This window comes from Trematomus bernacchii, unplaced genomic scaffold, assembly GCF_902827165.1.
Source record: "Trematomus bernacchii unplaced genomic scaffold, fTreBer1.1, whole genome shotgun sequence".
Classification (NCBI taxonomy): Eukaryota; Metazoa; Chordata; class Actinopteri; order Perciformes; family Nototheniidae; genus Trematomus; species Trematomus bernacchii.
In genome coordinates this window covers 5,169,127-5,191,970 of record NW_022987840.1, presented here as the reverse complement: position 1 = coordinate 5,191,970, position 22,844 = coordinate 5,169,127, and the positions used below count along the sequence as shown (strand labels likewise).

At 41.6% G+C, this 22,844-nt stretch overlaps 1 protein-coding gene across 1 annotated transcript; it reads left to right on the top strand.

The window, feature by feature from the left end:
* Window positions 1-379: 379 nt before the first annotated feature.
* Window positions 380-22,833, top strand: LOC117468559 (von Willebrand factor D and EGF domains). The gene is made up of 31 exons (XM_034112748.1): window positions 380-455; window positions 2,360-2,550; window positions 4,973-5,204; window positions 5,643-5,717; window positions 7,206-7,435; window positions 8,147-8,236; window positions 8,485-8,632; window positions 8,730-8,944; window positions 9,063-9,136; window positions 9,328-9,601; window positions 9,822-10,018; window positions 10,660-11,546; window positions 11,989-12,125; window positions 12,819-12,983; window positions 13,412-13,516; window positions 13,835-13,949; window positions 14,613-14,863; window positions 15,891-16,110; window positions 16,398-16,535; window positions 16,708-16,920; window positions 17,520-17,867; window positions 18,195-18,290; window positions 18,685-18,780; window positions 18,874-18,969; window positions 19,675-19,770; window positions 20,059-20,154; window positions 20,774-20,869; window positions 20,970-21,065; window positions 21,262-21,357; window positions 21,554-21,651; window positions 22,194-22,833. The coding sequence occupies exons 1-31, from the start codon at window positions 380-382 to the stop codon at window positions 22,206-22,208; spliced, it is 5,262 nt and encodes a 1,753-aa protein (XP_033968639.1). The 3' UTR covers window positions 22,209-22,833.
* The last annotated feature ends 11 nt before the right edge of the window (window positions 22,834-22,844 follow it).

The window sequence follows — 22,844 nt, the reverse complement described above, 5'->3', positions numbered from 1 at the left end:
ATAGGTAAAAAGCACTCATTATTAAAAGTGTTATACAAATGCAATGCAGTCAGAATATAATATATCCCTGTGATCTTTGAGAATAAGAGCTGCATCTTCATTGTGCTGTGACCCTTGCTGCTCAGCGGCAGATGTGTGCAGCTGTGTGGATGTCGGGGCACGCGGCTGATGCCCCTCCTAACGCAGTGTGATGCTGCAGCCCGGCGCCTCTGATCAGCCGACAGCTTCTCCGATCACTCCCACCAACAGTGGCTTCAGCAAACCTCAAGTTCCCCCGGAGTTCCTCCTGCTTCGCTTGTTTCTGACCGGATAACATCGGCTGCGCTCGGAGGGTTGGGGCTGTTTGGTTAGAAGATTGCGCGCTGATCGCATCATGACGATGGGACTTGAAATCGTTTCCAAACTTCTTACGTGGGTTGTGTTTTTACTTCCTAACGCAATGCACGCACAAACAGGTAAGCGACCACCTCCAAGTAATTCATAGATTTAGTTTTAAACCGCGGTAAAGGAGTTGCGCAATCACTATTTCCAGAAATGTTATGGACATACAATTTGTTAAACTACTCTCTGCCGTTTCCCTCGGTAATTAAAACAATGCAAACCAAAAGTGGGATTACAAATCGGATTTAATTACTGTATACCAAGGAGCTTAAAGTACTGAGCTTCCTCTTTGATTTGTTGTGTCCATCTGCCAAAAAGAGGCTGACACCTTCTCATCCATCATGTCATCCAAGGCCACATACCTCCAAGTCTCATGGCCACGGTGTAAGGTATTGTGCTGTCATTGGAAACAGAGGGTCGCCACTCACTGACAGGTAGGCAGGATGTGAACTCTCACAGTTCCTGTACAGCTGATCAGGACTGAGGCCACCAGGTGTTGAGAAGGAGGTCGCTCTATTGACAGCCTTCACAACTCCTGTGGTCTCATTCAGTGGCTTGTCTGCCTGTCACTCAGCACTGAGGCAGACTCAGTCAAAGTCACCATTAACTTGATCTCTGAGGCAACACAACTTATTAAAAGTTGGCTGATATTTCTGGGTCACAGCTTGGATATTTTTCTGTCTCTTCGCTCTGGCAAGCTAAAACTACTGTGTTATGTCAGAGGTTGCCTTGGCATGTTCCTCGACAAAGATGTTCAGGTTTTATTTTATTGGCTGTTCTATCCCAAAGTGCTTAAACGGTGTGCTTCAGAGACATTAACCTGCTGACCTTTCCCTTCTCAGTTCAACCTTTAGGAATTCCTTTCACTCCATTAAAGCTTCGAAAAAGATGTCTATCATTTTGATTTGATTTTTCTGTGTAAAACACATTACTTTAGAATTATTCAAATACAAAGTTTCCCTCCTGATTTAAATTAATTTGACCTCAAATTGACAAGTTCAAGTTTTCGCAACATTCCTATGACAAGCTTTAGAACGTTTCCAGCACATTTTTACCACAACCTGATGAATACAAAGTGCCTTCTCCCCCTTATATTACAACTCATGTGCAACCATATCTTAAACATCAGCAGTCACATCCTGCTGGGAATGACCAGCTGGCTCCCTTGTGCTGCTGTTTAAGGTTATGTTATTATATTATTAAGGCTCTGGTTATCATGATAGTTTAAAGAGCAGAGAGAAGATGAGGGGATTTATATGTTGTAGTTAAAACCAGTGGACAGCAGTTGTAATACCTCAATACCTTACCTGTCTATGACGTCCATTAGTAGACTCACAGGTTATGTATATTGATATACTTAATGCCAATAAGTGGTTCCAAATTCAAGCAACAAGGTGTTGAGAATGAAGTCTGTCTATCGGCAGCTTTGACAGCCCCTGTGGTCTCTCTCAGTGCCTTGCCTTGCCTTGTCACTGGCAGACTCAGACTGACTATCACCTTTCACTTAAACTCTCAGGGCCAGAAAACGTTGCTGCGGTGCACAGAAGCTCGCTGTACTTCTTAGTTACAGCTCAGCTCTTTGTCTTCCTCTCTGCTTTCATCTTAATGGCCATTTGCTTTTACGACATGTTTGAACCTATAACTATAAAACTAACTATAACTATAAATGTTACATATTTGATGGTCTTTTTCATATTTGCTACATTTTTCTACCCTTTTTCAGTAAATGTATCCATAACCTGATCTGATAATATCATGCATTCCACATTTCTCATGTCAGTGCATTTTATGGTCTGTGTGTAAGCTTTTCAATTCAAGATGTGTATCTTGAACACAGAGGAACTGGGCAGTGGGTTTCCACACTTCACTATTTGTCCTGTAGAAAGCTGTACATATATTGGTACAATATATTGGTATTACCAGTATTTGTGTACAACCATGTGCTTTCTGTATTCTGTCTCTCTACCTGGACTTGCAGAGCTTCCTCCAGAGTGTGTGTCCGGGGGCCACTCCATCCTCCAGGACCCCTACCGCAGCACCACCTTCAGCTCCAGCTGGGTGCAGCAGTCGGCCCTGCAGGAGTTCATCTGCGACCACTCCCTCTCTCCGGGCTGGTACCAGTTTCAGATCTTTGATAAGCCGGCCAGCATGCCCACGGAGTGTGTGGAGGTAAATTATTTACATACACCGATTCCTGTTTAATTCACTGTAAAACATCCCTTGGTTTTCATTCATGTATTATATTATACAAATGAAACAGCAAAGCTCTAACTACATGTTGGGCTGGTAGGTGGATTTAAGAAAATTGAACAGAGCCAAACAAGCTGTGTTCTGCCTTTATGCTAAGCTAATCTTACCTTTAGTTGGCTTTAGCATCATATTTAGCATACAGCTATCAAAGTGGTATTGATCTTCTCATCTAACTCTCAAAGCCCTGAACCAGTGAATTTCCAAAAATCTCTTGACATGTATTCAGCTGTTTTCTACATCTGCACAATTTGCTGGACTGAAACTTCAGCAGTAATTTTGCTTTGTTTGTAGTTTCACCTCATCAATCTTGGGCTTAAGATACTTAGTCAGGGACTCCAAACTGTCAAACTTTGATCTACAATTTCACCTCTCTAACCCTTCAGCTGCTTTAGCTCATCATCTGCAGCGAAGATGTGGTGATTGTGACATACAAAAGGTATATTTTATGTTGACCAGCTGCAAAGCATTTCCTTACAAATGGGTTTAAAGAGAGGGTTTTCTGTCTTGCAAAGACAAAACAATATAGGCAACATTTTTCAGTTCGCTCTGATTTGTGGGACTTTCTTTTGCAGACACATTGTGTAAAATCGCACTAAATCAATTGCAAGTCAGACTCCAGGAATCCAATTTTTTCTTAACCAACTTTGACCTCAGTAAAGGTCACACAATTCTCATGACCCCCGCATTTTGATTTAATCAAGTCAATAATTTTGGTGTTCTCTTTTTTAGGGAAGCATGTGGTGAACGAGGGCTGTTATATTCCAAATGTTTGATTTAGCTTTGTTAATTCAAACATCAATTACTTCAGAATCTCTAACTCCCAATCTGTGATCTCATGTGTGGAAACTCTCTGTCCTCTCCTCAGTCTTTGTGTCAAAAATGTATTTGTGCGTGTTTGCATGCATGAATACAAATGCATTTGAGGACACACACATGTATGTTTGTGTGTTTGTGAGTACACATTTTTGAAGGACAGTGCAAGGAGAGCTGGAATGTGTCTCATCCTGCGGGAGTCCAGCTGTGATGAGTAGGGATGGGTACCGAGCCCCGGTATTAAACGGGCCCCGGGGCTGAATTATTAAAGACCGTGGTACCGTTAAGCTCCGACGTTATCGGTCTTTTTATCGGTACTGGAGACATCTAAAAAAGATGTCATGTGTATTATTGCTACACAAACATTATATTGCAGTTTTAGTGTCGCCAACTCCGTTTCTAATACGCAAAAAGACTGCAAAATGCGTCATCTTTAGTATTTTCGATCTCTCCAATCCAGACGAGAGATCTCTCTCCCCCGCCTGTGTGCGAGGGGGCGGGGCAGTTTACACACACGCAGCTGCTACATGCAGCAACACACACACACACGGAGGAGATGGCGGAGAGAACGCGCTCCGAGGTGTGGTTAAACTTTACCCGTCTCGCTCGTTGCCTAAAGTGCAATAAGAGTTTAGCATGTCAGGGCGGTAACACGAGCAATTTGTCTAAACATCTTGCAAAAGTGCACCACGTTCAGACGGAGAAATGCACCGGGTTCGACTGTCTCTCTAGTAGCTCTGTAGCCCCATCCACGAGTAACGTTTCCACGTCAGGTGTTATGTATGCTAGCAGCAACACACGGAGCTAACTCAATGATTCAAACATGGGTTAATGATTACAGGGAACTGAGTTATTTAGTTTGTTAAAGTTTCAGCCATTCTGTTCCCAGTTCTGTCATCAGATTATTTAATATGATTTGTTAAAACGTTGTTGTTTCTGTTGATGTGAAATATTATGTATTTCATTTAAATAAAAAGCAATGTTAGTTTTGTTCACAATTTGTTAATTTTCATTTAATCGTTTATTTGAATAGGGACAATGCACATTAATGAACACTTTAGACAAATAATGCTTCAAGTGTAAATATGCCGGATTTTAGCTTTGAGCTAATTTCCATCCGTAGTCCCTGACATACAACATATAGTTAGTTTACCTCATTTTTCTCTCCAAAAGAACCGATAAGAGTACCGTTAAAAGACCGGACCGATAAGCGGTATCGATAAAAGTAGTAGTACCGTTAAAACCTTAACGATACCCATCCCTAGTGATGAGCCTGCAAAATCCATCCAAAGTGTCAGCTTCCCTCTGCCTTCCCAGGCATCGCTGCTCACCCTGGGTGATGGATAGACTCAGGAGTGGGTGAAGCGAGGGAGAGAGGATCGCTGTGAACATGTGTGACATTATAACCACCTTTGGTCCAACATGCAAAGACTACACCTTTTCCATTTGTCCTTATTATTCTAAGAACACTAAAAGCTTTAATTAATATGCCCCATGTTCTCCTCTCTAACTCTTTCTGAACATCCAGGTGAACCACTGTGGGACTCAGGCTCCTGTGTGGCTGTCCCTGGCTGAAGGTGAGGCCCTGCCGGGGCCCCTGGAGGTGAGGCAGCTGACGGCCTGCGCTGCCTGGCAGCTTTTCCCAGGCACCGGCAAAGACTGCTGCATGTTCCGCATCCCGGTCACCGTGCGCAACTGTGGAGACTTCTATGTTTACCTACTGCAGCCGACGCAGGGATGCATGGCATACTGCGCTCAGGGTATGTCCGGACAAATAGTCTATTATTTTCTCATTATTTTCTCTTAGAGCAATAGTGTTTACAAGCTGTTTCAAGAATGAACCTCTCATGTTTGCACCCTTACACACTTCTGTGCTGTCAGACGGTTTGTCATGTTAAGTTTGGTATAAAGATAAAAGTTTGTAAAATACATGGAACTGCTCATAACAAGGTCTGTGGATTATCTTGAGTAACAATGTCATCATTTCTTGGAAAGAGACATTGGTGTCAAGTTTTTCAAATGTATTTTCTTGGTGCTTTGGGCTCCATAAACCAACTTTCATCTAGTTCCATTATATCAGAGAGAGGGCAGAGATACAATCCTAGAGTCTCTCTTCAAAGAAGATTAATCTGTTATGTTATTAATGTTGATTAATACATGTAACTGATGGTGTTATTGCTTTCCTATTTATCTAACAGAGATGTCGGACACTTCACCCACAGCGTCGCCGAGCTGTGGCCCTGACGAGGTTAACGTTGATGGAACATGTAAAAGTGAGAATCTTGCTGCTGTGTTTATGGCTTACGCTTGTCTCCTCGTGTTAGGTCAAACACCAAAACAATCAGGAGGTCAGGGAGTTGCCATGCGGTCAGGAATGCACTGGCGGCCCCTCACCGCTCCTCTTAATGAGCTGAGCATGTGTCCCGGCGTCCGCTGGGCCTTGTCTCCATGGCGACAGCCCTCAGACAGGTTGTGAATTACGCCAAGGCAGGTTTTAGGAAGCTGGCAGAGGTGGAAAGGAGAAGAGAGGTTTAACAAGAGATGAATGAAATGTCACTGTACGTTATAAGATTCAATAACTTGTTTCATACATAATAACCCCGTTTTCTATGATTTCATAGCTCTCTTTCTAGATTTAAATTCAGACAGCAGCGCTTTCTGAATATGTTTTGTATAAAACTGCTCACTTTTATGAATTCATGTTCCTCAGCTCCTATTGTCCTCTACTTACAGGTTTGCTGGGTAACACCTGGGTCAACAACACTGTATAACTCAAAAATACATAAACACATTAACAAAATACTGTAGACAAAGTTCTCTCATACCATGGCTATTAACATGTTGCTAAAACAGCCTCCACACTTCTGTGAAGACCTTCCTCAAGATATCTGACTCTGAATGGTGTTGAGGTCAGGGATCTCTGCAAAAAACATTACTTTGTTTAACTGGCTTTAGTGCACAATGTTGTGTTTAAACAGGGAAAAAGCCTTTCAGTTGCCATGAGGTATAATCTCAATTAGAAGTCAACTTAAACCACGTAAAACAGCTCCAACTTGCATGAATAGGCTGTATACAGACAGGGTGTCCACATACTTTTGGCCTTATGCGTACTGTATGCTAAACCAGTAGTAAGGTTGGAAAGGCACCCTGTGGGTGTGAACATACCCTTTTATAAGGAGCCTTGATCTTTCTTTGACATAGGAGTACGTACATTTACTATACAATGTGTACAGTACGGTATATAGGCCTTGATTTCTTAATTAGGGCTGTATTGGCTTCCTTTTCCACCTCTGTTGTGAGAGAAACCTGTGCATATGTATAATTTAAAGGGCCATTTCTACTGATCATAATTCCATTGTTGAGGTATACTAGAATAGATTTAAATTGTGCATTTTTCCAAAATCACCTTGGTTTCTAATACAGCATCTCTGTATAGTATGTGTATTCACTGAGTTTCACTCTCTGTCCTAAACGGCTTGTTGGAGCTCCTGCCTGTAAGGGCACGTCACGATACCCAGGAAGAAAACAATGGAAAATGAGAAATCTCCAACGAGGCGTTTTGGGGAGGTCTTTTCTGTGTTAGAGTTTTACTCCCTACAGGGTGTACTTTGAAGGTTTTTGACTCTGCAGACCGTTTACATGCATAAAAACCTTCATAACACACAAGAGGACGGGTAATAACTGGAAAAGCATGACGTGGGCCCTTTAAACTAAAACATATGGTCCACTCATCCACCTACTCTTTGTTCTTTCTCCATCAGCAAAGCAGCCTCCCACTCCATCAGCACCAGTGGTTGTCTCAGAGGTGACAGGAAAGTCGGTGTTCCTGAAGTGCAGCTTTGGCAGCAGCTCCAACAGCTCCCTGGGATACGTGGTGGCCTGGTCCCGCCTCTCACCTGAGGGCAGGAAGGAGGAGCTCAAACAGGAGACCACCCTCCAGACCTTCGCCTTTATCGAGCTGGACGGCTTCAACCTCCGTCTGGGGGACAAGGTCTGGTGCAGAAGCTCAATGTGTTTCACTTGTAGTTTTAAAAGTGGACGAAAAGTGGTTTCCAAAGACAAAATCAAGCCCATTTATTTAGCAAAATATATGAAAAGTAATATACAGTGCAGTTTCAGGAAAACTAACACATATACATCAGAATGTTGATAGACATCATTCAATAATAAACAAAGGCTAATTAAAGGTGGGGTAGGTAATTTTGGAGAAACCAGCTCGAGTGCGCTAGAATTTGAAAATACACAGCCGGAAAAAATCTGCCGGGCCGGCTAAAATGATTGGTCGTGCTTTTTACAGTACTACAGCTTCCACAGATGACATTTTTTTATGGATTTTTTGTCAAAGCACTTAAGATATTCATTGCTATGGGGATGTTAAGAGCATTCCATGGAATATAACAAAAAGTGTATCTCGAGCCAGTTTCTAAAACTTACCTACCCCACCTTTAAAGCTAATACTTAACCTTTACTCCTGAAATGGTCCTGACTCTTTTCATCATAGGACTACAACAATTAGGAAATAGGAATAATCAAGGACTGTCTTCCCTTTTATTTGCTGCATGGTTACTTCCACTTTCTCTTTCCCTCTCTATTTCGCTTGCTATCTTTCTACCCCTATCCCTGTCTCTGTTTTTCTCCCTTTAAAATGCAGGCATAATTGTTTTGATTTAAAAAAACGTATCAAATCCTCTCCCTCTCTTAGATCTACTGCTCGAGCTCCAGTTTCTTCTTGGACTCGCCCAACATCCGTGGTGCTTCAGTGGAAAGTCTGGAGTTCTTTGCCGGGATTAGGGTATATCACAGTAATCTCAAGTTGTCTATGTGTGGTGCCTCTTGATGAACAGTATGTGTTTGACCACAACATTATCTTTGCAGTATAGAGTTGATACATCTGTGCACTTGTTTGTTTTTGCATACATGTCTGTGTGTTTTAATGATATTCCTGTAAAAATCTGCCTAAATCCTCTCCCTCTGAATGTAATGTGTTTGTGATTCACATTGTTTAAGAGGGCTGATCAGTTTAATACCTGTTTTGTGCAGCTGAGACCAGAGGTGAGCAGTGTGTCTGAGGACGGGAGGCTGTATGAGCTTCTGGTGGAGAGCACAGTTCCTGTCCCGTGTCTGGAGGAGTCGTCCTCCTCTGCAGAGCCGTGCACTCTGTCTTTACAGCTCAGCACCAGCAGCAAAGGTGAGAAGAGCAAGATAACAATCATAGAGTTTATTTTTCCATTTTCTGTTATACCATCATGAAAATAACTACTATCTTTTCCCCTGTTTTGTTACAGATGACGGTTTGTTGGGTGCAGATCTGTCTCTCTCGTCCTGTGTGGTGCATCTGTCCCGGGGCCCCTGTACAGACGGGGTTTGCAGCCGAGCACTGATCCACTTCAGCCCCGTCACTGACTTTCATAAAGACAGCAACAGGACGACTCAGATCTCTGTTAAATCTATCGTCACACAGAATTTTCTGTGGAATGGATACTCACCTGAACCAGTTGAGGTAAACAGATGATGTTGTCCCGGTGGAATTTGAACACATGTTATTAACCTTGTGATTATTAATTCCTGAGGTTTCGATTTTTATTCATATAAAAGAAAAAATGTATTTGTCATTCCAGATAACTGTGAAGGATGTCCCTTCAGCGTTCTGCTACTCCTTCACTGATCCTCACATTATCACATTTGATGGCAGGTACATCAGTCTCTTGTTAGGTTAAAAAGGGAATTGATTTAATCTAAACTGTTCCACATGCAATTCAACAGATTGAATTGTATGTGGAAGTTTTAAATTGTCACTAGTGAATGCACTGTACCACAATAATATCTAAGGGTCAATACAAATTAGGGGTCATCCATTTTGTGAATATTTTTCTTGTTTTACAGGCCCTATGAGAACTACCAAGTCGGCACTTTTGTCCTCTATAAGAGCACTTTGAGGCCCTTTGAGGTCCATGTTCGTCAGTGGGAGTGTGGCAGTGTGGTGCACGCCACCTCGTGTGTGTGTGGCTTCGTGGTGCGGGACGGCGGCGATGTCATCGCTTTTGACATGTGCAACGGAGAAATGGGTGAAACCAAACCTCACCTGTCGGTGAAGAACAGAGACCTGACCAAGAGCGGCATTCGCATCACAGAGTCCTACCAGGGCCGCAAAGTCACGGTGAGGACCAGTCAGACACTGAATATAATGAATGTTAAACAGCCTGTGCAAAACTACAGAGCACTACCAGCTATTTGTTTATTGAGGTTTATACATCTATTCACAAAAAGCCATCAAAAATGTGACAAACTTATCCAAAATCTAGCTGGATCTTTCGTTGTGGAGAAATCGCATGCGCTCTGTCTTCATTTGATTGTCCTGAATCTTTACCTGTTCGCAGATCACCTTCTCGTCAGGAGCGTTTGTTCGTGCAGACGTCTCAGACTGGGGGATGAGTCTCACGCTGAGAGCTCCCAGTTCAGACCGGGGCCACACTGAGGGTCTGTGTGGGACCTACAATGGCCAGCCAGCCAACGACCTCCACTCAGCAGGGGGCGCCATACTGGAGCATCTGCCTGCTTTTATCTCAGAATGGAGGTCAGTAATTTTAACAGTGACGTATGGGTCAGCTTACACAAAAGCTTTGATAGTTGATGCTAGGAGCAATTCTTCCAAGAATGCCACTGGCATGTTAAAGGACAGAATGGAGAGATAGGAGGTCATTTAAGGTAATTCATATATGGATCAATGAATGTAAATTACTATTTATTTTTAGGTAGAAAAATATATTGCAAATTCTTGAGGGATTGTTTTTAATTTTTGCGTTTGGTTAAAGGTTGTTAATAGGATGACTATCTTGTTTCTTCATACTTGAATTTGGATTCAGAAGTCTGGAAACTATTGTGAAGTATTAGCTCTTGAGCTATACACATATTTTTGCTAACTAACTTTTCAGGATGCCCTTTAAAATAGTCATACTGGTGCCTAGTATCTTCTACAAAGCTTTGTTCTAGCATACATCATCTCGAAAAAAGACCTAGCATGATGGTTTCTGAAACCAAAAACCAGGGGCCACAAAGTTTCAATTTGGGTCATAAATTGAATACTACATTTCTGAGAGAGTCTGCCCTTGTCATCACAATATCAACCATGGTACCTCTTACTGTATATATCAATCAAAGAGCCTCCTGTCAAACCCTGTTTCATCCTTCCTGACGTCTCCTCCTTCCCTCTGTCAGGCTTCCCCCTGGCAGCAGCCTGTTTGACACCGTGCCATCCCATCTGAGCATACCGAGCCCCCGCAAGTACTGTAACTGCCAGTCGGGGCCCCGCCTCACATCTTCCAGAGCCCAATCTCGATCAGTCACCTCCACCGACTCCCTCTGCTCTCATCACGGCAACGTGAACCTTCAAAGTGTCATCCCCACTCTAGACGTCACAGCCGAGTACATCAGCTCGGTGGAACTACTCAAAGGCGGAGGAAGCGACAGACAGCCGCTGCCTCCAGGTCAATCCAGTCAAACCCCCCAGGACAGAGGCAGTAACTCTCAGCCACGTGAGAGAAGTTTCTCCCTGCAAGCCTCCAGAGATGGAGCTTCGACCTCAGCTCTCCGCCAGGGAGGCAGAGCCGGGCGGCAGACCCACCGTCACATTTCTAACTCTCCACACCAAAGTCTCAGCCAGTCTGATCTGGAGGGCTTCTCCTACTTTTTCCCAGAGGACCACGAAGCAGCAGCTCAAACAGACTCTCCTCTAACGTGGCCCACACCTTCTGGCCTGACAGAGCAGCAGGCCAGGACTCAGTGTCAGCAGGTGGTGGCCGGCTCCAGCATAGCGTTGGGATGCGGCCGCCTGTTAGAAGAGGCAATAATAAGCCGCGTGGAGGCCATGTGTGTTACTGACCTACAGCTGAAAGATGACCAGTCATGGCTGAATGCTACTTTACCACTGTTGGAAAACGAGTGTGAGAGGAGGCTGATAGAGGAGAGGAGGAGAGAAGAAGAGTTCCAGGATGTTCTGGCTGTCCTCAAATGTCCCAATCTGTGCAACGGGAACGGCCAGTGCTCAGAGTGGGGTTGTGTCTGCTTCCCAGGATTTGGATCATATGACTGCAGTGTGCTGTCTGGTAAAATACTACTCATACACTGACACAGACACACTGGTTCTAGAGAGGTACAGTTACAAGAGGGATTTAAGTTAGATACATTTTGTTTCTACTGGGTTGGACCGCTTAAAATATCTATAACAAAACATAGTTACAGCTCACCTCAATTTAAATTAAAAAAAGAAAACTACTTTTCTTTTTAAAATTGAGCTACACCCTCACCAAAAGAACATTTTAAGGCATCGCTATGTCATATATCCTAACTGTAATACATGTATCAGTTACTTGAAGACATCTATTTTTTTCTACAGGACAACTGTAATAATAATAATAATACATTTATTTTCCAAGTGCTTTTTCAGGTGCTCAAAGACGCTTTACAGTGCAAGACATATGGTTTGTGATGTTCAATACATTCTCAGGTCTAACAGTTTATGTACTTTTGGTTGTTGATATTGTGAAGACCAGATCCCAGAGATCACTGAGCTGGAGAAGGAGGGTCTCTGTGACGTACGACAGGGAGACTGCTCCACCATCCAGGTCTACGGTCAAGGCTTCAAGGACTCCTACGAGCTCAAGTGTGAGTTTGTTAAAGAAAAGGTACACAGCTGTTCAGCTTCTTTTTCCATTCTTTTGTCCATCCTTGTTTGCACATTGTCTTTGCTATGCAATCATCCTCTTGTCTGAACATATTTTTAAAGCTTCAAGTTATACATTATTTTCTTTTTTTGACACATGGAAGAACAATTGAGAGAAATTCAGATTGCATGTGTTATTGATTCTGATGAATGCTTACAATGTTTGTTTTTTTACAAATAAGGAGTCCAATCCAGAGAGTGGGGGAGGTGTTTTTATCAGACTACTTTGTTTGGCACATTTATGCATTTATATTGTCTTTTCTTCATGCATTTAATACTTAAAAGAATATCCCTTAAATGTAAAAATACAAGCTATTTGGATATAACTCCAGTTCACCTGCTTACACAGCTCAAACATATCTGGCAGTTAACATGGGGATATAATCAAAGCATGACACGGACTGAGGCTGTTATACATCTGGGTAATGATGTAGTGGGGATGGTACTGCGTGGAAATTCTTCACTATACAATACAATAAATCCAAATTGTTGACGTAGGTATCTTCACAGGCTTTAAGTGCTAACCCCTTGCATCAAGTATAAACCATTTCAGCCTACATGCCCTTTTATCAATTCCCTATTCTGATCAAATAAAGCTGTCATATGATTACTTTTGCATCTCTTATCACTCTCTCCCTCTGTGTCTCCTGTGAAGTTTGAAGATTGGGAGTGGGTTCTGGACGAGCCCCAGTTAGTCCCAGCCGTCTTTCTGGATATGACAGCTCTGGAGTGCAAGCTCCCCCTGGAGGACAGCCGGGGACCTGCGGGCCTGGACCTGGAAACAGCATCGAACAGACCCCTGGCCCGCTTGCAGATCAAAGTTAGTCACGTCTCCAACCTTTTCTGTAATGCACACCACAGCCTCGAGCGCTTTTCAAAATCTCAGAATTAGCATCAAACTTAAGTCATACAGATGAGAAGGTTTGCTGGAGGTCTTCTCCAGCTCTGACATGATTTAAGAGGAAAATACTTAGATTAATTGATTATTTACTCAATATGAGAATAATTTTACAGCAGTAAGAACATGTAAATATTTTTGGTAACATTTATCACTAAGAAGGATCTCCCTAGAATCAACTCTAAATCAAAGAGACATTTTTCACAGACTTTAAAGAACTGTATTGAAATATATGAGCAGTAAAACATTACTAACTGTGAGCAAAAACAGTTAATCTCTCTACAGTTCAGTTTATTTGTTTAATGCCTTTTCCCAGTGATCCACAGTAATCACGCTTCTGCTGATGGCAGGTTTCCAATGATGGCTACAGCTACAGTAACGCCAAGATTCTGACTCTGTATGACGGAGCCTGCCAGATCTGCAGCCTTGACACTGAAGTCCTCTGCACCCTGAGGGTAAGACAGCCTTCCAAAAAGTGATATTAATGTAATACATAGAGCCAATCTGAGCCTCTGCCAACAAGCCATTCAAATCTATGTTTGTCCTGGAGTTTATTTTTACAGATCTATGTTTTCTTCTAAATTTTAACAAAATACGTGCAGCATGGTTAGCAAATATCTTAAAGAAATGCCTTATTATTCGGCTGCCATGTTATGCACATACATATACCTATGTAGCTCACTGTAGTAGGTCTTGGTTGAGTGACATATTTTCATGTTTCAAAGAATAATAAACACTGAACACGATTGTTATTTATTGTCCCTGCCTCCCAGGAGAAAAGGTGCAACATTGACGGCCTGTGTTACAGTGAGGGAGACTCCAATCCCAGCAGCCCTTGCCTCACATGTCGCCCGGACTCGTCCAAACACACATGGTCCATAGCAGAGAGTATGTATATTGTTTCTCATCTGGTGCCTCTCACAGCTCAAGAAGTCTAGACTATAATGTACATTTTAAGATGAAAAAGTTTGTGATGTGTCACTTCCTCAGTAGAGTTGAGGTTGGATAGCCATCACTGAGTTTTGTAGCTTGTATTTGCTCAGGGCTGTTGTGATCATCTGTCAGCAGCTCTGTGCAGATTGGAGCCATTGAAGTTGCTTTAGTCCCCGGGGCGCTGATATGAGGACAGCTTTACCTCATTGTTACACTTTCAGACCAACTTTGCTACTTTAACCTCAAGTAGGTCAAACAGTGCTCACTCCGTTCAGAAGAAATGACAGAATATGTAGAAGTTAAATCACTAATCTGTATCACAACGATAGAACGATACAGTGGGGATTATTGATAAGGATGATTCCAATGTTACCCCCTTGCTACACACCTGTAAAGTGTAGTGACTGAATCACTGCAGTATTGCTCCGCTATTGCATTGACAACATCTGTCCACAAATACATACACAGAATCAAAAGATAAAAACAATCGCAGCTGCTAATATTTCCCTGGCCGATTTTATTTTTTTTAGCTTTGTCTGAAGGTCTACTGTAGACTTCACTGAATCCCACATTTTCAAGCTGTTTGTCCCCCAGCACATAAATTGTGTTTCCCATCAGAGAACGAGCCTCCAGTGCTCCAGTCGTTGCCGTTTCATCTCCGATCCTTCCTGGGAGGGGATTTCATCTATCAGCTACAAGCTCGGGACCCTGAGGGCTCAGCGGTGCGCTTCACCCTGGAATCGGGCCCTGAAGGGTCATCTCTGTCTCCTGATGGGCTGGTGAGGTGGAGGACTGAAACTACAGACACACACACTCTCCAGTTTACAGTGACGGACGACTGCAACGCTGAGACCAGAGCCTCCATACAGGTAATGTGTGTGTTTCTTTTCATTGTGTGACCCAAACATATCTTACTTGATAAGTTCAAGTAGCGTACATTTGGACTGGATTTATGAGTCATGATTCAAATGAAATTCTCTGTTTAAATTATGTGTTATCTTCTGTTCTGGGGATGAATATAAAATGAAAGATGTGGATGCTGTTTTTTTAATTTATTTTTATTATTTTATTATTTTGTTATTTTGTTATTTTGTAATTTTGTAATGTGTCTTTTGCAAATGTACATTTATTTTCTTTTAATAAGGACTTAAAAAAAAACACCTTTGGTCCATTAAATGAATAGATTATCCTTTAGTACAGTCAAATGTAACTTCTTCTAAGCAGCTTTATTACAGTCTATACTAAGCAAGGGTTGAGAGTAAGTCATTTTACACAGGTATGTGAATTCTTGGGAGTCCAAAAAAGTAGCCCTTGTAGTCCAGAGCATTTGGCTCTCAATAGACAATTACTTGTAGCTCCACTAGAGGGAGCTGATGAAATGTATTTCTCTGCTCATGGCCCTTCTTTGTTTTTACAACTTAATAACTCAGTTTAAGCACGCTTTGTGCTTAAGTAACAAAAACAAGTAAGATGTGAAAAACATTTTAAAATCTTTTTGATGTTTTTTTTGTTTCATGTTAATGTGTATTGTTGTCCCACAATGCAATGCATACAGGCAATGAAAGAGCTACTCACAGCTCCAAATGCAATTTAAGGTTGAGCAGAAAAGCACGAGAAACAATATTAACTCTTGAGAAAATGTGATCTTCTCTGTTGTAGAGATAGTATTTTACTTAGAATAGCTTTTTCATTTTTATATCTACCCACATTTTCACCAAATATTTTTTGTTCATCTCTGTATGTGTTCATCGATTTGTTTTCATATTTCCCTTCTTTAGTGTATTTGATTTCAGTCACTAGACAACAAGTGTTTTTTTCTTGCATGTGTTACGATTTCCTCATGAGGGGTTGTTGTTCTTAGATTACAGACATGTTTATTTGTCCTCTTTCCTTCAGGTGTTTGTGCACTCCTGTGAATGTCTAAATGGAGCTTCCTGTGTGACCAACACCAACCTTCCTGCAGGCAGCGGGGAATACCTGTGTGTGTGCCTTGATGGATTTAAAGGTGAAAGGTGTGAGGTGGACGTTGACGACTGTAAACCCAACCCTTGTCGACTTGGCCGCTGCATTGACGGGCCCGACTCTTTCTCCTGTATCTGCCCTGCTGGAATGACAGGTAGGGATTACACTGCAGAGCTCTTAACGTCACGTATACAGTAACATTGATGGTTAACTAAGAAATTGGTATAAGTATGGACAGCATGGAGCCAGTTAGATACTGATACGGATACTGAGAGCCAAACATTAAGCTTCAGTACTTTTATCATGTTCAGGGTCAGTGTAGTAACAAGGTCACTTATTAGCCCTTCATTTAAGGAAATCAATCCCAATTTATTCTCTTCTTTTTAAGTAATGTTATAATGTTTCAACTACATATTGACTGGTGTTTTTCTCTGCTTTCAGGCCATACATGTAGAGAAGATATAGATGAGTGTGTCTCACAGCCTTGTTTCCCTGGAGTGGGCTGTAACAACACGCTGGGCTCCTTCTTCTGTGGAGTCTGTCCACAAGGATACAGTGGTGACGGGAACATCTGCACACGTAAGTCTTCTAGCTTAAATGGAGGTTATTTAGTAGAATGAAATCATGGTTTGTTTTCATGCGTTTAAGAGCAAGACAACTCAAAAGTTCTACACCTGTCTTATTCTTTCTTTTAATTCATGCACATTTTTTTGTCGGCTTGAAGGCTGTTTTCATCCTTTTTGTTTCCAAGGAAACCAAGACTCTCCTGTCAAAGCATTGACGACACCAGCCAGAGTACTGAAGGTTTCATCGAGGCCCAAATCCTCGAGCCCGTTGCCCTGCTCCAGAAGGCCATGTCACCCCGGGGTTCAGTGTTTCCAGAGCACCCACGTCTCAGCGGGCTTTATCTGTGGACCGTGTCCTGCAGGTCTCCATGGAAATGGACGCACGTGCAAAGCTATAGGTAAGAGGGAAGTCATTATTTTAAAAAAAAAACTTGAAACTGGGACTTGTAAAATAAAAATGGTGATGACCTTGTATGCTCTGGGGTTTGGAATTGAACAGAAGGCTTTATTAAAACTATTTTTGGAAAATCCACAAGCAAGTTTGAAACACATTTGTTGTTTATCATATATGTATGTATCATTATATCTATATGTATCAATTTATGATATAGAATAGTTTCCGTATATGAAAACCATTATTTTTTTTTACATGACACTTATTTCTATGTGTAGGAGTGGAGGCTAATGGTACGCATAAAACCGGAAGAGCAACTAAAGGTTGAGAAAATTGGTTATTTTAGTTGCTCAAATTATTTATAATTTTTAAGGATAAGTAACAAAATTGAAAAAAGTCAAACAAAAGCTTTATTATGAATACTATGAACAGAAAGGGACGACATTGCTTTCCTTAAAATGGGGTAGTTTGGATGAATTGGATCTGTTGAAAACCCTTCTGATTTTACAAAATGGCACGATCCAATGTTCTAATGTTGACAAACCGAGGCTAAATCTTTGTTAGATTTTTAAGTCATATCCTCTAACTCCCAGTATTTTACAGGGCAGGGGACAATCACCAGGGGAGGAGATGGTCATTTTCAAATCGTCAAATCAAATTCCAGCAAGGAAACAACTCCCACCTCCTCCTCTTCATCGTCCCCCGCCTCGCCCAGAAGACCCCCTGACAGCCGGAGACCAGAGGCCACCATGTCTAGTGTCAGGAGAGGTTATTTTGATGACAGAAAGACCAACCTGACCACTGTGCTGAAAGTGGAGTCCCCATCTCTCCATGTGACCTGTGTTGACTCTCCCTGCTCCCCCGGTGTTCCCTGTGAGCCCACCCTCACCGGATCCTTCAAGTGCGGCCGCTGCCCGTACGGCTACACCGGAGATGGAATCATATGTAAAGGTACCGACTGGCAACGTGAAAATTACATTTTGTGTTTGTGCCTATGATGTATAAACATACTTGTGCATGTTGCCACTATTGAGAAAAGGTTGTGGGTTTAAATTATCGAAGAAGAATTACATAAGCCCTCAATCTGCTTTTTTTTGTTTGACCAACAGTTACAAATTTCCACATTTATTCTAGCCACCATTGTTTGGGATTTCTTTTACAGGACACATTATCTAAAGAGGCGATTAGTTGTTTCAGTCTAACTTCTTAGTGCATTAGAGTGGCATGTTTTCCCATCATATGTGCATTTCTACAAGTATCCGTGTCATTTGATTTCAGCTGTGTGCAGGTACCAGTGTGGGAGGAACATGGCGTGCACTCTGCCAAACACCTGCACCTGCATGGAAGGCTACACTGGATACAACTGCCATATTGGTAAGATTATGTTTAATGCTGGAAACAAATGTATCAGTGTCAATAAATGGCGATATACCGGCAGCATTATCCCGCTTTATTTGCATATATTTTAATGTTTGTAGAGGAAGAGCCGTGAATGTGATTACTGTAGCATTGGGAATTAATTACAATATATTTCTTGCCTTTTCACTGTGTTGCTAAATGTGTCACTAGTAGTGGATAAGGCCCTGAGGACAAAGTAAAGCGATCTGATTGTTCCACTTCCAGTATCACTCTTGTTGGCACCTCGGCAACTTACAGTGTTATGATAGTTAAACCTTGGAGCACTCTGCATGCTGTCATGGCACATTACTGTTAAATCACCTCTGAGGACTTGGCTCATTTATCCGTGTCTAATTTTGTTGCCACTCAGCCGTGTGTCGACCTGACTGCAAAAACCAGGGGAGGTGTGTGAATCGTAATGTGTGTGAATGTCCTGCGGGCTACAGCGGGCCCACCTGTGAGGAAGGTAACCTGAGCTCATATTCACACCTGTCTAACATGCTGACACACACAGAATACTGATGCGAGTCCTTGTGTTGTTTCGTGTCGGTGTGTGTAGCAAGCTGTGAGCCGCCTTGTCAACATGGAGGCACCTGTCTGGCCAGAAACCTGTGTACCTGCCCCTATGGATATGTGGGACCCAGATGTGAAATCAGTGAGTTGTTATCATAATACTTTGACTGGGTGAAACATTTTGTGATGTGCAAACAGTTTGTATTAAAGTTGTAGTCTCTGAGATTTACGGCGCTGTCTGTAAGTAGTCAATTGAATTTTTGTATCCCTCAGCGCCTGGACGGAGGCATTATGTTTTCAGTCTGTCCACTTACCTGATTCAGTTAGTCCCATTTTCATTATTGCGATATCTCAGGACAAGTGAGGCAATGTCTTCACATTTGTCATAAATATCCACTTGATTGTTGGTGTTAAATGGTTAAGGCCACTGAGAACACACAAAACACTTTATGGCCGTACCTCCATTCATCTGATAATTTGGACAATTTCACACAAATTTCCAAGAGCATAACATGATGAGCTGGCGGTATTTATGACATGGATAGGCATAAAACTACGAGGCAGTAATTCTAGTTTGCTGTAAATCAAATTAATTGCAATTAAACAATGACTTTGAGTTTAGAGTCAGTCATGTTGACTTCAAAGTCATTGATCATTGAGGGAATATTTCAACATTAAGGGGAATATCAAAATGTACTTTCTTATGGAGATTCAGATGAGATTATCAATACCACTCATGATCACCTGTACATCAGCAGCAGGCGTTAATAATGTGATTTCATTTCCGGTCATTACCTTTGAGTGGTCGGCACATTTAGAATTGTCAATAATGATTCATCTGTTTCAGTGGTTTGTAATAGGCACTGTGAAAATGGAGGAGAGTGCATTTCTCCTGATGTCTGCGAATGCCAACCAGGCTGGTACGGACCAACATGTTACTCAGGTACAAGGTTACACCTGTCACCAAGTGTATATTCACAATGCATCTACATGAGGTTTCTATTGTAAAGTTTCCCTCACAATTAACACAGCCTTGATATTTATAGACTCCCTTGCTGGGTGGCACACCATTTAATCATAAGACAAACTGCTTGCATTTAATAAAACAATACATCTGATGCAACACAGGAAAACATACAGGCTTTTTTTGTCTGCCTTATACTTAAGATTTTAAGAAAAACTCTAAACTACAAATCTGTATAATCTAAATGTGTCCTTGTGTCTTCCTCAGCTGTATGTAACCCCGTCTGTCTGAATGGAGGAACATGCATTAGGCCCAATATCTGTGCCTGTCCCGGCGGCTTCTATGGCTCCCAGTGTCAAATTGGTAAAACTGATGTTTATTTATCACACTGACACATCTGACTGCTCTGCTGTTCAACCCCAGAGAAGGAGTGTGCAGAAATCCTGTATCTATTTATTGCACTAGGTCAGATTCTTTGAGGTGGTAGCTTGCGTGAAAAGACAATACAATACAGTAACAGTCAGCCTTAAAGAGATGTATTGGTTAGCTGATACTGGCTTTTTATGTAAACTCTATCAGTCTACCTGTGATATAATGCAGTTTCCCTGCAGCTGCATCCAATCAGAACCTGTAAATTAATCCATTTAAGAGCTTCATGTTTCTCTCAACATATACAATGTTGGTAACCAATCTGCAAAACCATGAAGAACTTCCTCTTTCTGGATTTGAATTTAGAGTTTGTGATAAGTCAAATGAATGTAATAAATAAAGAAACTTGCAGAAGTATCAGCAAAGTTAACAGCATACTTTAAAAAGATCTGAGACTCGGTTGCAATGCTGAGTTTACTTTCACCAATAATACATTTATAATTGGCTGAATCATGCCAGCCCTTACTCCCTCACAGTGCAGGGTCAGGGGCTTTGTTCTTGTACAGTAGAAGAGGATGGATAATTTTTTCAGTAATATTATTGTGTTTTTCAGCTGTGTGCAGTCAACCTTGTAAGAATGGAGGTCAGTGTATGAGGAACAATGTATGCTCATGCCCTGAAGGCTACACAGGAAAAAGGTGTCAAAGGAGTGAGTAAACTGGCATGTTTTAAGTCTTATCTAAAGTGAAACTCGTCACTGGCAGACCACTCTCAATATCTCACCCTAATGTATACAAATGGTGTTGCAGGTGTATGTGAGCCAATGTGCATGAACAAAGGCAAGTGTGTAGGACCCAACACATGCTCCTGTGCATCAGGGTGGACAGGGATGAGGTGCAACATACGTGAGTGACTCCATGTTTTGTTTATACATACCAAATATAGCAAAAGTATATTTAAAATCTTGAAATTATGTATTTAATCTGCATTTGTTACTGTTTCTTTAATCCATGTCATTGTTAAAGTTGTGTCAGATCTTCTGCCCACATGACGGAGCTGCTGTAGACTGAGTTCAGCCTCACTCTGTTTTTCTCACTATAGCTGTCTGTCTGCAAAAGTGTAAAAATGGTGGCGAGTGTTTGGGCCCAAACACCTGCCACTGTCCCTCCGGCTGGGAAGGTCTCCAGTGTCAGACACGTGAGTTCATTCATGATAAAACAAAGGATATTCAACACCGTACACTCGCCCCCTGCCATAACTTTATTTTTTACTAATTTGCTTTTTGTTGTCAGGATAAACGGACAAATGTATTTTATCCCTTTATTCTTTTGATTTTTTTTTCAAATGATTTAGTCACACATGCTAACTCCTGTAATATTGATCCTCTCCTCAGCGGTTTGTAAGCAGCGGTGCCTGAACGGAGGCAGGTGTGTTCTTCCTGACTACTGCTACTGTCGGAGAGGCTACAAGGGCTTCACCTGTGCTACAAAGGTCAGAAAAGGAGCCGCAATTTATACAGTATGTCTCTGTGTAGCCCAGTGGGAGAAGCAATACGAACTCCAGGGTTATATTCCCACTGGGATTTGTTAGCCCCAGGTTGTGTCACAGAGCTAAGCAACTGTTTTTCTGAAAGATAAATGTCCAGCAATGATACAAAATCTCAAGACAGCCATCTGATGGTTGAGAGACTGAATCATAGATGTGTTCTGTGACAGGTTGAAAATGCAGTCTGAAGTATACCACTGTTTTTGCTGGGAAATAAAACACATATATATTCACCAGTTATTCATTTTAAACTGAAGTATACAAACAAAATGAAACACTTGTTATGTTTTTACAACGGTTATCTTTCAGAAAAAACTGATGCTCTGCTCTATGGTTTCCTATTACAGTACACCAAGAAAAACAAAAGGCACCAACTTGGACTTACTGTAGGCTTCAAATAAATGAAAAGGCCACCTTAGATGTATCTTTAAACATAGCATGGAAAATCTAATGATTCTGTGTATTTATTTCTGTTTGCACCTTTACAGGCATCACAAGCATGATGGAGGAGAAATGGGAAGATAGGAGCTACACAATGCACAAAGCAAGAGGAGGGCATCATAAATTGTTGTGAATGTGACTCTGTGCAAATTTGAAGGCTAACAGGGGAACATGATGGATTGCACTTGTCTGCTCTGTATATCACTACCTCAAGGCTCACAGTAGCACACATCTGGTAAAGGCATCAGCAGAGACTTTCCACATATGTGAATGTTACTGCCCAGTATTATGTAAAATGAGTAGATGACAAATGAATCTGTTACCGTGATAATTCATTCATAAAGTGTAGGTTATCACCAATAGGTTTTTAGCTTTGGATGTTTCACTATTTAGCCGAATTAAAACTTTGCCAAACGGCACTGTTTGTTTCTCACTGTTCAAATGCTATGCCGCTTTATTGATTATGGCTCATGTAGAGGTTCACATCAGGTACTTGTTTAAGACTGAAGATATGGTGAGTTGAAATGATTTTTTCAGTTTTGCTTTCATTAATATATTGTTTGTGGGGGTTGAGTAATTACCATGTTTTGGGGATATATATAGGGTTTTGTTTTTGTATAAAAAAAATATCGGACAAAATTACACTGTGGTACAAGTTATGTGACAAAATAAAGAATGTTCAAGTTATGTGCTTTTGT